Here is a 17,428-nt window from a genome sequence, read left to right on the forward strand (position 1 = left end):
CCACTGAGGCTTAGGACCATATTTTAAAAGCATGGTTGGATTTATTTATTTATTTTTAAACCAGATATACATGCAAAGGTGAATTGCTTATAATACAAAAAAGTTAAGCAAACTTTAAGGGCAGGTACTGAGCATGGACTATTTCCACATACAAGGATAAATGTTTCTGAAAGCTGAGTCTGTAAAGAGAGGCATTTTTATGGAAACTCTTGCAATTTTAATTATAAACGTAATTGTCATTGTCATTATTCTAGCGCCCCACCACACACACACTTCACGTGAATAACAAATTTAATAAAATAAGTATAATATATGCTACTAGATGCCAAGTATACATGCAGGGATCACTTCATCCATCACTGAAACCTCTGAGGTGAGATATGGCAATTGCTGAACAATGCACAGCAACACTGTACAATAGTTTAGGGCAGGAAGCAAAGAACACTGTAGCTACAGAGGGAAATTGGTAAGCTGACTAATTATGCAAGTAGTGAGTCATGGACACATCAAACTGGAATCAGGCTAGGAAATGCCATCTCTAAATAATATTTTCTGATAAATAAAGCATTTTTTAAGATATAGTACCTCTTACCTTATAGCTTTCTGCTCCTTGGATGATGTCCCTCATAGAAGTAGACAGCTGATCTTTCTCTGATCGTACCAACTCTAATTCTTCTCTCAAGGACTGCATCTTATTACAAAGCAATATGTAACAGTGTGATTACAACAGAACCTTACAATGCCAGAAATTTAGACCTCATGTTGAAAACTTAAGTTACCTCTTTTCTACTGGAATCTAGTTCTTTCCTTGCTTTCACAGCAAATACTTTAACTTTATTTAACTTCTCTTCTCTCTCTGCAGATTGCTTTTCCAGACATACTAAACACAAAAAAACAGAAACTAATTCATCTACGCAACGGAATAAGTAAAATACAAAACAAATATCTATGTGAATTTGAAGACATTAGCAAAATAAAAAAGGATTTGCATCCATTACTACTGAAAAACAGGAAGACATTTAAAACACTTCATTCACTTAAACTTTTGGAGGCCTGGTTTGAAAGCTAAAATTCCCAGCAACACACATAGCTATCATGGTGAACACTTCCACTGCTCCAGAGAGTTCCTTTAGCAAACTTCAGTTTGTTAGGATTTTAAAACTCAAAAAACATGCTTCCAGCTACTCCTGTGACAAATACAGTTGTTTCAATTTGCCATTACTTCCTCCCTAACATTTTAAAGTAACTGCATTTGTCATTTACATGTTGTAGGAATGCAAGGGTGAAGTGTGTTTGTCTGAGAGACAGGAGATTTTATTTCCTCCCTCTTCTCTTGAGGCAGCTGAGGAGTTGTCCCAGCTATACAACTATTTTCTCTTAAAAAAAAAAAAAAGCGAAAATAAAAACAAAGTAAACCCCAAAACACCTTGCCATTATTTTTCTACACACAGAAGTGGGAGAGATTTATCTCTGGCATATCTCGAACCCTTCTTGGACATCAGGAAGTCATTTGCTTATTTTAAGTATTTCTCAAACTAGGGTTAAAAAACGAAAGATGAAGTATGTTAAATAATGGTTTAAAAGTCACAACTAATTAAATGTAAAGGAATAAGAAAAGCACCAATTTTTTCTTGTAGTTCTGCTACTGAAGATTGTTGGTCATTTTTTACAGACGACTTCTCCATGAAATCCTGTGAAATAAAACAAAGATAATGAAATATTACAAACATTTTTGGTATCTGCTAATTCCTTGCATGTCACAATCAGAAACTGATTAATATATATTAAACTTAAGGCCAGAATCTGGGCTATTTCTATACAAACAAGACATAAATATTACGATTTATGTACAATTTGATGTTTTCTTGATAATTTACAAAGATACTTAAAATGTTTGGGCAGGGAAATGATCCTCATAGCAACTGCTTTCCATCCTACCCCGTCAAGAACAAGAAAGGACAGACCATGTAGTTCTTGCCAGCTGCTATTTCTCAGTCATTATCGGGCAGTAACAATGCTCTGATGCAAGGAAGTTCCAGCAAACTTACCACAAACAGGGCAGGGCAGATAACTGATCTAATACCAACTTTAAGTTGTGCTTATTTAAGTTGTAGATTTATAACATTTAAGAGCTAGGAGACATTATTAGGTCATCTAGGCCATCCCTCCTGTAAATGAAGGATTATTTGTGAGGTACTGGTGAGAAAGGGAGAAGATAAAAGCTTACTTGAGTAAAATATAAATGCTAAAGTAACTTTTAGTGTTGCCTTTTTGTTGAGGCACTCTCAATTAGAAATACTTATTAAAAAAACAGATCAGTTGATTTTGGGGGCTGAGGGGGGAAGGGGAAAATGGAGAAAGGACTTTTCTGAAAGGGAAAAATTCATTTTTGGGCCACGAAATAATGTGAAAATACTTTTGAACCTTCATTAAGTCTTAGAGGTTTAGTCTGTATACTGAAATAACAATCATAACCTTTAGAGAAGTCAGTTCGGCTTTCACGTTTCTAAGTTCAGCCTCTCTCTGTTCTAGACTGAGTTTTAGGTTTTGTTGCTCTTCTGTAAAAGATTCCTTCTGTTGCTCTTGTATTTGGCTTTCATAACATGCAAGTTTTTGAGAGATCTCTTCAATACAAGCTAGAAGATCTTGGTTTTCATTCCTTGCTTTCTCATTGGCACTCTTCCTCTCTTGGATGTCTAGCTGCAATGCTGCTTTTTCTGACAAAGCGCCTTCTAATTTTTCTGTTAAGAGACTCTTTTCTTTTTCAACGTTTTCCAGCAAAGATCTGAGCTCTGCACATTGAACTACATTTTCTTCCTGAAGTCTCTCAACCTTCTGCTGTAAATGAAGAACTTTTTCATCATTCTGCACAGTAAGGCTCTGTTTTTCTTCTTTCATTTTTGCTAAGGATTCATTTACAACCTGCAGTAAATTAATAGCATCATGTTCTTCATCATCATCATCTGAAAGTCTGGACCCTATTTGCTCAAGTAAACTGTATAGCTGAGTTTTGACAAGTAATGCATGTGCTTGTTTGTTTTCAAGAAGCATAGTTAAATGGTCTTTTTCTTCAATAGCAATTTGTAATCTCTTTTCTAAACTTTCAGCTTGTTCTTTAAACACTAGCCAATTCTCCTTTTCAGAGGCAACCTTTTCCAGATTACTACTTATTTTGTCTTTTTCCTTATTGATTTTCTCATTTTCCTTATGAAGAGTATATGTTTGAGATAACAGACTCTTTTTATCAAGCAAGAGAGCTTCCATTTGTTCCTCTAATTGCACTAACTTTTGGTTATTCTCATCCTTCTCTTTTAAAGCTTCTTTTAGTGTCTCTGTTAAATCCTCTACATTTTTTTTCAGGTCACTGTTACACTGGTTAACAAATTCTGCTTGTTGCTGAAGTTCCAGAACCTTTTCTTGTTCTTTTTTACACATTTCTTGGAGTTTTTCTACTTCTTCAGCAGAACATTTCAGTTCACTTAAGATACCATCTTTTTGAGAGGCAAGACTAGTCACCTTTTCCTCCAGTTCTTTTACTGTGGTCTCTTTTTGATCAAGAGAGATCACCATTGCCGCATTTGCCTCCTGAAAGCTGACTATTTTATGCTTAAGCTCTTCCACCTCAGCCTGTTTAGATGATAATTTTTCTGCTTCTTCCTGAAGACGACTCACTGTTTCAAGAAGAACATCCCTTTCATTGAAAGCAGATCTGAGTTTCTGCTGTAGCTCACTGACATCAGAAGCTTGCTGCTGCTTCATTGACTCAAACTCCTCACTGATCTTTCCAGCTGATTCCCCCAATTCAGTTTGTAGCGTTTCCAGCGTTTCCCTCAAACTCTCATAATTGAACACTGCGTCTTCCTTCTCCTGTATGAGCTTTTGATACTGTTCCTTAAGATCCTGTATTTCAAAAACCAATGCCATATTTTCTTTTTCCGAATTTGACAATAAAGTCTGATGTAGTTCCGAAATCGCTCTCTCTTGTTTTTCTCTCAGACTTTGAACTTCTAGGTTATGCTCTTTTACAGTAATATCATATTGGTGTCTTGTTGCTTGGAGCTCTGATTTTAGTTTTTCAATTACACAACAATGATCTTCTTTAGCAAGTTGTAGTTCGTTAATTTTAAACTCCAAGTCTTCCCGCTCATGAAAATACTCATCCTTTGCACGCTGGATTTCCTCCTCCAGTTTTAACTTAACATTATTCATATAGGTTAATTCATCTTTTAATATACTGTGTTGAGATTCCAGTTCTTTTAAAATATGTTCTAAGTATTTGACCTTTTCTTCCATTTTTGTGTCCACATAAGTTTCTCCTTGTACATCTTTAACATCTGTCTCATTTTCTTTATTTTTATTTACAGCTTCTCTTAGTTGCTCCAATTCATGTTCATATTTCTCATTACTAGCACATAATTCACCCTTCATGCTTTCTTCTTTTACCAAGTGCTGCTCTGTTAAGTCCAGCTTTCGTCGATTTATCTGGTTTCGCTCCTCTTCATATTCTTTAGAAGTGGCTTCAAGCTGACACATCAATTCTGACACCTCTTCTTGGTGTGCACCCTTCAGTTGTATAAGTTCTTCATGCAGATTATTGATTTCACTATAGTGATGTTCAGAATTATTTTTGATAACTTCGTGCAGATTTTCAATTTCTTTGTTTTTATCCTCACTGATAGCTTCCAACTGTTTGTTCAGACATAAAATCTGTTCCTCATATGTATGCTTAATTTGCTGGACCTCTTCTTGTAGTCTTTTAGTTTCCTCTTGTTGATTACTATGAAGTTCAAGCTGTTCTGCAAGCCCCATTTGTTTCTTCACTTCTTCCTGCAGTTCTTTCTGCAGTTTGGCTAAGTCTTCATTGTATTTGGACTGTGCTCTTCCTACTTCATTCTTAAGGCCTTCAGTATCTTTCGAGTGGTCAATGCTTGATTGTTCCAACTGCTTCTGCAGTTCTTCTGTCTTAGTTACAGCAACCTAAAACAAACATATATGTCAATAATTACACAGAAAGAAACTAAAACCAAAAATAGATAAAAAAATCAGTGACAAAGTCATTCATCTGCATAATAAATGCCATTTGAACTCATGCTAATGTGGAAGTTAGATATCAGTAACTAAACTGGTTAAATTTTACAACCTAATAATTTATCAAGTAATTCAGATACCTGCAAACTTGGATATTGTGATCTCTGAATTGAAAAGGTCTCTGTCCCATGTACAACCAAGGAAATTGGGAAAGAGTTTGGAATAAACAAATCCTTGATGTTGATTAGTGTACCAGAGATGGATGTCATATTAAGTTTTGTGGCCAAAGAACCTTAAAATCCTAAATTATCTGGAACAAGGAAATTACATTTGAGGACTTAATTCAGAATGGGAGAAGAAAAATGTACAAGCAAATTAGGGGAGATAAACTCGCTGGGAACAACAAACTCGCTGCAGGATGCGTGGTCAAAAGACAGAATGTAACAGTGTCGGCAAGTTCAGAGGAGAAGCTGAAAGGAACGTTTTAAGGTTATGATAGTTAATGGATTCTTTCTGCACAGACTGACTGTGATGCTGGTGGACCAGTTGCCAGCTCATGCCAAGGTCTCATAGATTCATAGACTTTAAGGTCAGGAGGAACCATCATGGTCATTTAGTCTGACCTCCCGCACATTGTAGGCCACAGAACCTCACCCATCAACTCCTGTAACAGACCGCTATCCCCTGACTGAGTTACTGAAGTCCTCAAATCATGGTTTAAAGACTTCAAGTTACAGAGAATCCACCATTTACACTAGTTTAAACCTGCGAGTGACCCAAGCGCCATGCTCAGAGGAAGACCAACACCCCGCCCCTGCCCTTGGATCTCTGCTAATCTGACCCAGGGGAAAACTCTTTCCCGAACCCATATATGGTGGTCAGTTGGACCCTGAGCATTTCAGCAAGTCCCACCAGCCAGACACCTGGGAAAGAATTCTCTGCAGTAACTCAGAGCCCTCCCCAACTAGTGCCCCATCACCGGTCGTTGGATATATTTTCTGCTAGCAGTCAGAGACTGGCTACATGCCATTGTAAGCAGTGACATGAGACCATCCCCTCTATAAACTTATCAAGCTCAGTCTTGGTGTTTTGCCCCCACTACTCCCTTTGGAAAGCTGTTCTATAACTTCGAACACTTCTAATCATCAGATGAGTGCCTAATTTCAAGCCTAAACTTGTTGATGGTCCCCAGACCTCAACTGAATACTGACAAATACATAGCTGAAATCAGTCTGGCTCACCTGTATGTTAGTATTGTTACAATAGGTATTGGGATTCCAACAATGTGTTTAGTGTGGAAACTTTATTGAATGCTTGTGAGTTGCTGCAAGCATTAATCTCACTTTTAACGTCTGTATCCCATACGGTAAGGTAATATTTGAGGATTTGCACTGTAAGTCTTTTTAACTGTGTAAATCACCAGACAAGAGAAAGACCTTAACTAGAGTGAAATGCTGGTCTCCAACAGAAGGTGTTATGTCCTGTCCAACAAGGAATGCCCATCAACACCAGACAGATTGGAGAGGAATATTAAAGAGGACAAAATATTTTGTTGTTTACTCTCCCCCAATCCCATGAAGATGAGTTTTGGAAATGAATTCCTCCAATCAAAGCAGAACGGGGAGGGAATTAAAAACCCCTAACAAGGAGGAACTGTATCTCATTGCTGCTTGGATTCTGGAGGCAGGGTTTCTAGACATAAGCAAGGAATCCCCAGCTGTTTAGCCTGGGTTAGCTCTAAAGATCATAGAAGCGTCTATAATAAGCAAGCTCTATATTACCTTTTGAAACTTAAGATTGTAACTCATTTGTGTTCGTATGTTTAACTGTTTTAACCTTATAAATAACTCTTTTCACTTTTCCTATTAATAAATCTGTATGTAGTTTGTTATACGATTGGCTAAAAGTGTGGTCTTTGGTGTGAGTTCTAAGGTGCAATTGACCGGGGGTAAATGACTGGTCCTTTGAGACTGGAAGTAACCTGACTGCTGTTGTGATTTGTGGTATAAAGGACCATTTATCACAAGGGTAGGCTTGCCTAGGTGATGAGATAGATTGGAGTACCAAGGAGTCGGTCTGTGACTCCATATTTAAGCTGTTATAGTGTCTGAGGAGCTTAGACTTGAAAATTGATTGGTGAAATTTAACTACAGAACCCGCAGCCAATTTGGGGTTTGTGCCCTGGTACTTAATAGTCTGCCCTGAGGTTGGTACTCACCGATGCTCCCTCTAATATTTTACGTCCATGCGTGGAATTAATTTTGTTATGTACATCAATATGGAGGAGATGTGTGGTGGGGGTGGGGCGAGGGGTTCGGAGTGTGGGTGGGGCTCAGGGCTGGGATTGGGGCACAGGGTGTGTGTGTGAGGGCTCCGGCTGGGAGTGCGGGCTCAGGGCTAGGGCAGAGGTGTAAGGTTGTGGGGGAGTGAAGGGTTCGGGGTGCAGGGGTGGGGGTGGGGGTCTCCGGCTGGGGGTGTGGGCTCTGCGGTGGGGCCGGGGCTGAGGGATTTGGGGAGCAGGCTGCCCCGACGCTGCGGTGGAGAGAGAGGACTCCTCACCAGCCCTCTCTTGCCACAGCAGCCTAGGGCCGGGGGAGAGGCCCCTCTCTCCTCCCCAATCAAGGACCCTGTGGCTGCATGCCTGCGTTGCCCTTGATAGCCTGCTGTGCAGCCATGCAGCTCAGAGGCAACTTAGATGCCCATGCTCCTGAGTCACAGCAGGACAACTTGACACTGACCATTTAGTCTGTGCATAACCCATTTGTTTTAAGACTTGCAAACAGGTATTGTAATAATTTTGGGAAAGTATTTACATTGGTGATTATAATTAAAAATATACTAACTATGGAGTATTATTAACTAACAATGAACAGAAAAGAATGAGAAAAAAAGGGATTAAAACGTGAACCATATATTCGTAATTATTACGATTAGGAAACGAAAATACGAAGGACTAGCAATGTTTTTAGCAGAAACATGTTATTGCTCAGTTCACTACCTCTGCTTCTTGTTTCCTTTTAGCATTTTCTTTTTTGAGGGCTACGCACTGCTGCTGGATCTCTGCTTTTTCCAAAAGAACAGCATCTAGCCTTTCTGAGAGAGCCTAATTTGGAGAGAGAGTGAGAAGACTGTTGGGAAAAAAAAATGAAAATGCAAAGTCTCAGCAACCTTTGCGAGGCAATGCTACAGAGCTCAGATATTGACCTTCAGATTTTCTGCACATTGTGCAACAGAAAACCAAGACCATTACAATAATTACCTTCAGTTCACATAGAGAAGATAGCAGTATAGTTGTCACTATACTCTAACAAAACACCTCTCACCGTTAATACACTAAGCAGAATGAACTTGCTGCACTGGAAAACTGGTTTCCTATTTTATTATTTATACCTCCAGAAAAAAAGTGAAGTGTAAATAATTGTTTTAACCATTAAACTAATATTTAAACAATCTGAATTTTGTTTCAATAGTTTACAGGTTCTTACACTAACTTTATATCTGAGTAGCTACATAAGTTACTATACTTTCAGCAAGATAGATGCTTTCACTACTAAACTCAAAGTGCCAGTTCAAATCTAAAAATATTTGAATAGTGTATTTATTGTGATAATTTCACAAAATAAAAAGCACTTTTTAACGGTTGGACTGAGTAAAACTGCTGCCCCATTTCTTTATAGTGGCAGTGCAAATGTTCATCATTATGAGCTGGACTACTCTCCTATCAAAGGAGAAACTTAAGAAAAGAGGATTAACATTTTACTAAAAAAAAAAAAAAAAAAAAAAAAAAAAGAACAGGAGTACTTGTGGCACCTTAGAGACTAACCAATTTATTTGAGCATAAGCTTTCGTGAGCTACAGCTCACTTCCGATGTAGCTCACGAAAGCTTATGCTCAAATAAATTTGTTAGTCTCTAAGGTGCCACAGGTACTCCTTTTCTTTTTGCGGATACAGACTAACATGGCTGCTACTCTGAAACCTAACATTTTACTAGTAATTTTTCAGAAAACTTACACAAAAATTAAATATTTCCATACTTGAAGTAAGACTCACAAGATACTTGGTGGAGAATGCTAAAGAAAGTGTCTTATGTGCATGAGAAGGACTGGTCCCAGATAGTCTGAGTAAAATAGTTTGCTATTCAGTAAACACCACCAGCGGAAAGATTTCCCTGGGTCATTTATTATGTATAGTACATCAAAAACAATTATATATTCCCACCTGAATAATATCATCAGCTCCTCCAGCAGCTGGTTTTGATTTGAGTTCAATCTCTTTTTCCAATTCTAAAACAAAAAAAATATTTATATAAAAATTCACCATAATCATTGTTTCACATTTCAAAGAGCAGCTTCTAACTCAGAAGAGAATATATAATTAATAAATACATACATATAATTAATGTATTACAATAGTATAGTAATGACATCAGATTTTAAAAATTTCAAAACACCAACTCAGTGTAACTTAAGAATTTCCTGGCATATTAGTATTCAAAAGTCACATAGTCATCAAAATATACATTAGGCTGAAACTTGGTATATAAAAATGTAGTATTTGCCTCAAATAGATGGGTTAAAAGTTGTGAAGCGTTACATCAGTGAAAGGAAAAAGCAAAAAATTTAGTTTTATCTCTCCACCTGTGACGGGGTGTACAAGACCCTCTGAGGCCCCGTAGCCCTGCCACACCCCACCCCAGAAAAGGCCAGTGGAAAAAGTTATCCAAGCTGTCTAAAGTTGCTGTGGGAGACACAGCCAATCAGATTGGCTGCTCCCTGCAGCCCCTATCAGGGCCCAGTACACTAGTATAAGAAGAGCTGCAGGGCCAGTCTGAGATCAATTCCTTGCTGGAACTGGAGGAGTGTGGCTGGCTGAGGAAGTGACAGGACCTTGGCCAGAGCAGAGCTGGGGGAAGAGTAAGAAGGAGCTCTAGGCTGGTTGTTAGGACTCCATCAGGACAAGGCCCTGAGGTAAGGGTGAAGAAGGTGCAGGGCTGTGGGGAAGTGGCCTAGGGAATCAGAGCAGTGGCATAACTTAGATAAAGGGACATGGCAGATGGCTGCTATCTACAGAGTCCCTAGTCTGGGACCTGGACTAGAGGGAGGGTCTGGGTCAGCCCCCTGTGCCCCCTCAGGCACTGAGGGAAGTGGCCTGGACTTTGAGGTGCCCTAGATGGAGAACTGAACTCTTTAGTGCCCCAGTGGGAGATCTGGGGCCTGAAACACCCAGAGGGCAAAGACATTGCCTCCAGGGGGAAGTCCTGAGTATGGCTCAATACCAGGGCTGAGACCACTGACAGATTCTTAATTAGTCCTGTAGCCTAAGCCCAAGGAGACCTACAGCATGAATTCTCAAACTGGGGGTTGTGACCCCCTCAGGAGGTTGTGAGGTTATGATGTGTGGTGGGGGGGGGGGGGAGAGATCGTGAGCTGTCAGCCTCCACCCCAAACCCTGTTTTGCCTCCAGCATTTATAATGGTGTTAAATATTAAAGTGATTTTAATTTATAATGGGGTGGGAGGATTGCACTCAGAGGCTTGCTTTATGAAAGGGATAACCAACAGAGAAGTTTGAGAACCACTGAGCTACAGAGAGAGAAAGTGCAGGCCTGCACACACTCAACCAGGGGGCACTTGTGAAAGGTGAGTGAACCCTGCTACACTACCCCCCTCGTGCTTTTTTTCTAAACCAGATAATCTATTCCCATAATTAACCCAAAATGGGGTCTGCAATCTTTTACTATTTCTTTTCAAATGAGGCAACATTGAATAATTACACAATAGCTAACTTATTTACAAATATTATTGTACCCCCAAGACAGGCTTGCATGATGTGTGTTTAACATGTAAAATCAATTACTTGTCTTGGAATTTCCACCCTCCCTCTGACAACATCAAAACTTGCTACTGTATGCCATGACACGTAAAAGCAAATACTCTATCAAGGATGGGGAGCAGACACTCAATGAAAGGCCCCACTTCAAGATACAGGTCAGTTATTCTCTTAAGCAAGTTGTTTTCTCCCATCACACTCCTCCTTGCTTGGTTAGTAAAATTTACTATAAGATCAATGCAATTCCTCTTCTTCCCTCCACTCTGAGCTTCCTACCTCTATCCTCTCACAGAAGCAGGGAAAATGGAATAAAATGGGCTGCTGGAAAATCTAAGTTTTTCACCTGGGAATCAAATCCAGAGGTCAAACACTGTAACAGAGAACACTACCATTAAGTCAATACACCAGTTCCCTTCTCTCCCCCAACCCCACTTTTTTTTTAAGTAATACAAAAATCTTGGAACAGCCAAATAAATCCCTTTTCTGTATGGTACCTGTGCATCTTGACTTCACCCTCTGCATAAGCATCATTTGCTTCTTCGCAAATTTGATGAGATCTTCTTTGGACAGTGTATCCAGCTGTAAAATGTGATAGATTACAAAATAAGCTTTCCCTATGCCTGATGACTATAACACTGAAAACCAGGAATATTAAATGTCTGATTCTAATTCTATGTTAACTCTTACAAGTTAACACCAAAGGGCTTAAGTAGCTAATAGCAATGTGAAAGTAAGACTCGGCTGTGAAGGGTTAGCATTCAGAGATGGATTAAAAATCTTCAAGTAAAAAAAAAAATAAGGCCTGCCAAACTGAAAAAGCTAAGGAGGCATTTGAGAATCATGTAAATTGCTGAATGTTTTTAATATGGCATGCTGACTGACATCATTGTGCAAGTGGGTAGTAAATTTAAATGAAGAAATTTATACCCTAAAGAAATGAAAAGTCCATTGTTTGAACTGGAAGCTGCCAAGAGTTTTCTAAAAGGTTAGTAAATTTGCTTCCAGTAATAACTGCCAATAGCGTTAAAGATTTTTCTTCAGCATTCTCCAAAGTTTAACAGGGCTCTCTAGGTTTAACAACCACAATTTAGTTTTGGCAAATAGGAGTCAGTGTTTACCTTTAAAAATTAATCTCTGTTAAATGTTCCCCCAGTAGCAGCTAGTGCAGCAGGTTGTAAATCTGTCCAAATCTTTTACATTTCTAAAGAAAGTTTACCTTCGATTTACCACTTCCTGGTGTGGCATAGGAAGCCACCATATCTTGTCCAGCATCTTGCACCTGAAAAACAAAACAAAGCACAGCACATCAGAACTGAACTCTTCATTAGACTACTAATGGAACTGGTTAAGAACCTGTTGTACCCTGACAGTAATTAACAGCTCTAGTAGAACTTGGAACTCAAGAAAATTAAGATTTAAAAAGAAGAATGGAAGAAATGAGCTCAGATATCCATCACAGATAGCTGGATCAGGATAGATGCATCACAGCATGATTATGTGAGCCAGTATATTCTTAGAAATCTGTCTTTTAGATCTGGAATTCCTAACCAAAGAGCTGGTATACATGGGGGGGGGGGGGGGGGGAGGGGAGAATCTACTTATTTTGTTGACAACTGGTCTGCAAAGTATGGCTCAATAACCTAACAAAAGACCTGCCTTAAAGATGTAGACAACTGAAAATGCTAGTGGAGGAGCAACATTTAAATGAATAGTGATTTTTATGGTAGGATCTTCCAAACTACATTCAAAGAGGTTTACATCATCATCTTGGTCTGGGTTTGGAAGGTGATTTAATGTTCACGTATATTTGGGAAGATAAAATAATAGAAATGTAGGGCTGGAAGGAACCTAAAAAAGTTATCAAGTCCAGCCCCCTGTGCTAAGTAGATCCAGACCACCCCAAAAGGTATTTGTGCAACCTGCTCTTTAAAACCTCTGATGATGGGGATTCCACAACCTCCCTTGGAAGCCTATTTCAGAATTTAACTCACCTTATTGTTAGAAAATTTTTCCCCAATATCTAACCTAAATCTCCCTTGCTGAGGATTAAGCCCATTACTACTTGTCCTATTGTCAGTAGACACAGATCAATTAGTCACTGTCCTCTTTATAACAGCCCTTAACATATCTGAAGATTTGTTATGTCTTCTTTTTTCCCAGTTTTTCAGCCTCTCCTCATAGGTCAGATTTTCTAAATCTTTAATCATTTTTGTTCCTTTCCTCTGGACTTTCTCCAATTTGGCTATCTTTTCTAAAGTGTATTGACCAGAACTGAACACAGTACTCCAACTGAGATCTCCACCAGTGCTGAGTAGAGCTGGTCAATTACCTCCCATGTCTTGCATAAAACACTTCTGTTAATGTACACCAGAACATTAACCTTTTTTGCAACTGCATCACATTGTTTACTCATGTCCAATTTGTGGTCCACTATAATGCCCAGATCCTTTTCAACAGTATTATCTAGCCAGTTATTCCCCCATTTTGTAGCTGTGCATTTGATTTTTTTTTTCCTAAGTGAATTACTTTGCACTTGTCATCTTTGAATTTCCTCATGTTCATTTCACACCAATTCTCCAGTTTAATATCATTTTGAGTTCTAAACCTGTCCTCCAAAGTCCTTGCAATCCCCCCCAGCTTTGTGGTATTAACAAATTTTATAAGCATACTCACCACTCTATTACTAAAGTCATTAATGAAAATATTTAACAATACCAGCCCCAGGACTGACCCGCACTATATGTGCCCTCCCAGTTTTCAATGTTTTCTGTCAAACTACTTTACTATAAAGTGAAAGACTGTTCTTGAAATTTAATCTAAATCACATTTCTCTAAGTAGAGGACCTACACTTTCCTTCATCTTTCTCTTGCTCCTAATGTACTTAAAGAACCTCTTCTTATTGCCTTTTATGTCCCTTGCTAGGCATAACTCATTTTGTGCCTTAACCTTTCCGTAAATGCTTGTGGTCTTCTGTACTCTTCCTTAGCAGTTTGACTGTTTCCACTTTTTGTAGGATTCCTTTTTGATTTTTCAGGTCATTGGAGAGCTCTGAACATGAAAAGTCACTGCTAGTATAAGCTCAAAGTTCAAGCAAGGGCATATGAAAAAGGGAGTGGGACTCCACACACAGACCTTACAGCAATTCTGAGCAAACAGAACAAGAGACAGCATAAGGTGTGTACCAACACAAGACTTCTCTGCCCTACTGTAGGTCAGGGATCGGCAACCTTTGGCACACTGCCCATCACAGAAACCCGCTGGTGTGCCAGAATGATTTGCTTACTTGCAGCATCCACCGGTTTGGCTAATTGCAGCTTCCACTGGCCACGGTTCGCCGTTCCAGGCCAACGGGGGCTGCGGGAAGCACTGGCCAGCACATCCCACACCACTTCTCGCAGCCCCCATTGGCCTGGAACAGCAAACTGCAGCCAGTGGGAGCTGCAGTCAGACAAACCTGTGGATGCTGCAGGTAAACAAATCATCCCAGCAGCCAGCAGATTTCCTTGAAAGGCCCGCATGCCAAAGGTTGACAGTCCCTGCTGTAGGTAGTATTTCCATATTATACAAATTGTACGCCTGATTCACTATTTTTTTTTCCACACTATCAGACTAGATGTATTTACTTTCCTGTTTATTTTACTTGAGTAAAATTCTGATAGTCAGATTTAATTGCAAATTATTAAAAGAGCTTCTACTTAGGTAGGTGCCATACAAACAAATTACACAGAAGTACCATCCCAAACTAAAGTTTTGTAGAAAATATAGTAATTCTAGACATCTTTTAAACAAATCATACTAAACCATGCCATGTTCTGAGATGTGATCCCATAACTTATCAGTTATGTATCAGGAATGTCCACAGAACACTCTGGATTTATCTATTTATTCCACATGGCAAATACAAATGACTTGAAACTTCCTTTGGAAGTATCTTTGTTTCTCTTTGTAACTGCAAAAAAAGTTACATAAATACACATGCCCCAGTCCTTGTGTGTGATAGAAATCACTTAACACTTGTCATGATATTTATGTAAAAAGAATTTCTTTTTGCGAATACAGACTAACACGGCTGTTACTCTGAAACCTGATATTTATGTAGTCCCTGGTTATTTCATTTGACCTGCAGAACTGAGGGAATCTAGTCATTCAGCATACTTCTACAATATTGTCAAGGTCACGCAGAGCTCTTGGGTGCTCTTATTAGGCCTTATAAAACTTCTAAGTAAGTATTGATCTAGTGGCCCCCTCACCGGGGTCAGGATGGAATTTTGCTTCCCACGGTGAAACTGACGAACCCAGCAGGCGCGTAACAGTGTTTTCACTTTCCTCTGAAGCATGAGATTGGCTCCACTCCCCCAAGGAAGATACCAGACTGGAAAGGGGCATATGGTCTGGTTTAGGGGGGCAGTCACCACCCTGCGGCGACCACAGAACGGTCACAAGCAGTGCGAGGATGTAGGCAGCTCTCCCCCTGCCAACCGGGGGGGCAGTTTCCCAGCGGGCACGCAGTGGCCCCGCTCTGCGAGCGGTGGCTTCCCAAGAAGAGGGGCCAGAGGGGCCGGGCTCCAGGCAGAAACGAGTCTGAACTCTCTGTTTTCTGCAACAGGCTCCGTGTGAAGCCAGGGGTGACGCTGCGGCTGCGGGGTTCACGCACAGCGCTTCCCTCTAGCCCCGCACAGCAGCCGGGCGAGGAGCGGGGCTCGCACACAGGGGGGGCCCCTCGGGAAGGAGGCCAGGGGAGGGGGAGCGGTTGCACATGGGGGGGGGGGGCGGCCACGCGCCCAAGATTAAACCCGGCGAGATGCTCCCGCGGCCCCAGTCCCGCCGCGTGCGGGCGCCCACCAGTGACGGGTTAATTCTCCCCCCCAGCGCATCAGCCCGGCGGCGCCCTGCCCCAATACCTCCATGGCGGGGCCGCTCCCGGCGCAGCAGCCGTCGGGGGGGGGGAGGGGAGGGGAGGGGAGGCTTCAGCGCCGCCGCATCCTGCTCCCCGCTTCCGCCTTCGTCACCCCCCTCCCCGCGCGCGCCTCATACGTCATCACCCACGCCAGGCCGGAGGTCACAGTTTCGGGCCCGCCCCCCTCCCGGCTGTTTCTATGGTAACCAGAGAACACGCGGGGGGTTAGCCGCGGCCCGCCCATCTCCTGAACCTAGGCCCCGCCCCCTTCCACGGCCCCGCCCACAAGCCCTGAGGCGGCCACGTCCGACCCGTGACTCCGCCTCTTCTCCCAGGGTCAGCTGGCGGGGCCCGCCCGGGGGGTTGTTAAGTGTCGCGTCGACAGAGCCCCCTATGCGTGTAACTCAAGCGCTGTGGATTCCAAGTGATTTTCTGTGTCCAGTTGTGGATCCAGGCTGTGGGTTATAGTGGTAGGATCAGTGAAACTGGCGTAGTCACTCTGAAAGGCAGGGCGGGGCAGCAGAGAAGACTTAGGGTTTGTCATTATTAGTGACCAGGTTCTGGGCCTGGAGGGACCTTGCATGAGTTCTGTACTAATTTAAATGGGGTGGGGGTGTTTAGCAGTGATTCCCTGCCAAGTTGGGGTTCATGATTGTAGTCAATAATAAGTGTACTGAATTGCATGGGAATTTAAAGAGCCTGTAGAAAGAGGTGAGATTTGAACTCCTGGACTCCTTTTTCCAAGGAGAAGGAACTTTTTCCCCAGAGATTTATGGTCAAATGACAAATTGGGTGGTTTGCTTTGGCACACATTTTTCACTAGGATTAAAAAGTTAAAAATGGTTTAGAAGAAAACATTGTAAATGTAGAACTGATATTCTAGGAATCAGCACAGGATGAACAGTAATGTTGCCCAGCAGCTGGTCTCACAGTGTTTTAGGTTTCAGAGTAACAGCCGTGTTAGTTTGATTTCGCAAAAAGAAAAGGAGTAGTTGTGGCACCTTAGAGACTAACCCATTTATTTGAGCATAAGCTTTCATGAGCTACAGCTCACTTCACTCACTGTAGCTCACAAAAGCTTATGCTCAAATAAATGGGTTAGTCTCTAAGGTGCCACAAGTACTCCTTTTCTTTTTACAGTGTTTTAGATTTCTCGCAAATGGAGTAACAGGAAAAGTGAGGCAATCCAGTGAAAAAGTTACCACAAGGGGTGATAGTTGAACTCTTATTCTTTCTGCATCAATTCATTTTTCATCATCATTACAAAAAATTCAAAATATTCTGTTTTGTTATTACCATTTTAACAAGATTTTTTTTAACAAAATATAGGTTTAAAACTGCACTCTGTAACATAATCTAAACCACTGCGCCATAGTATACTACCCTCAACCAAAAGTGGATCTCTTAATTATGTCAATGATAGTTTTGTACATTGATTGATGGTAGTCTGTGGCCTTTAGCATAGGCATAGTTGGGGGGGCCAGGAAAGGCATTGCCCTCCCCTCCCATACACACAAACTGCAAGCCTCTGAAAGGTGTGGAATTTTCCCCGCTCTCTCAGCCTCATTGGCCTGACTGGCGCTGCCTGCCAAAATATAGAAGTCAAATTATGCCTATGCCTTTATGTAATAACCAAATATTTAATGCCCAATTCTCGGATATGTTAAGGCCAT

General features: G+C 40.9%; 1 protein-coding gene across 1 annotated transcript in view; it reads right to left on the reverse strand.

Moving 5' to 3' along the window:
- GCC2 (GRIP and coiled-coil domain containing 2) overlaps positions 1–15,850 on the reverse strand; it is a 47,365-nt gene extending 31,515 nt beyond the window's left edge. The window contains exons 1-9 of the mRNA XM_084616947.1: positions 15,760–15,850; positions 12,074–12,136; positions 11,352–11,436; positions 9,248–9,312; positions 8,027–8,131; positions 2,476–4,977; positions 1,622–1,691; positions 780–880; positions 593–691 (exon numbers count right to left, since the gene is read on the reverse strand). Coding sequence (XP_084473073.1) covers positions 593–691; positions 780–880; positions 1,622–1,691; positions 2,476–4,977; positions 8,027–8,131; positions 9,248–9,312; positions 11,352–11,436; positions 12,074–12,136; positions 15,760–15,765 — 3,096 coding nt within the window. The 5' untranslated portion in view covers positions 15,766–15,850. The remainder of the gene's footprint in view (positions 1–592; positions 692–779; positions 881–1,621; positions 1,692–2,475; positions 4,978–8,026; positions 8,132–9,247; positions 9,313–11,351; positions 11,437–12,073; positions 12,137–15,759) is intronic.
- Positions 15,851–17,428: the final 1,578 nt, after the last annotated feature.

The sequence above is a fragment of the Lepidochelys olivacea genome (assembly GCF_965140295.1).
Source record: "Lepidochelys olivacea isolate rLepOli2 genome assembly, chromosome: 1".
In the NCBI taxonomy this organism is placed as follows: domain Eukaryota; kingdom Metazoa; phylum Chordata; order Testudines; family Cheloniidae; genus Lepidochelys; species Lepidochelys olivacea.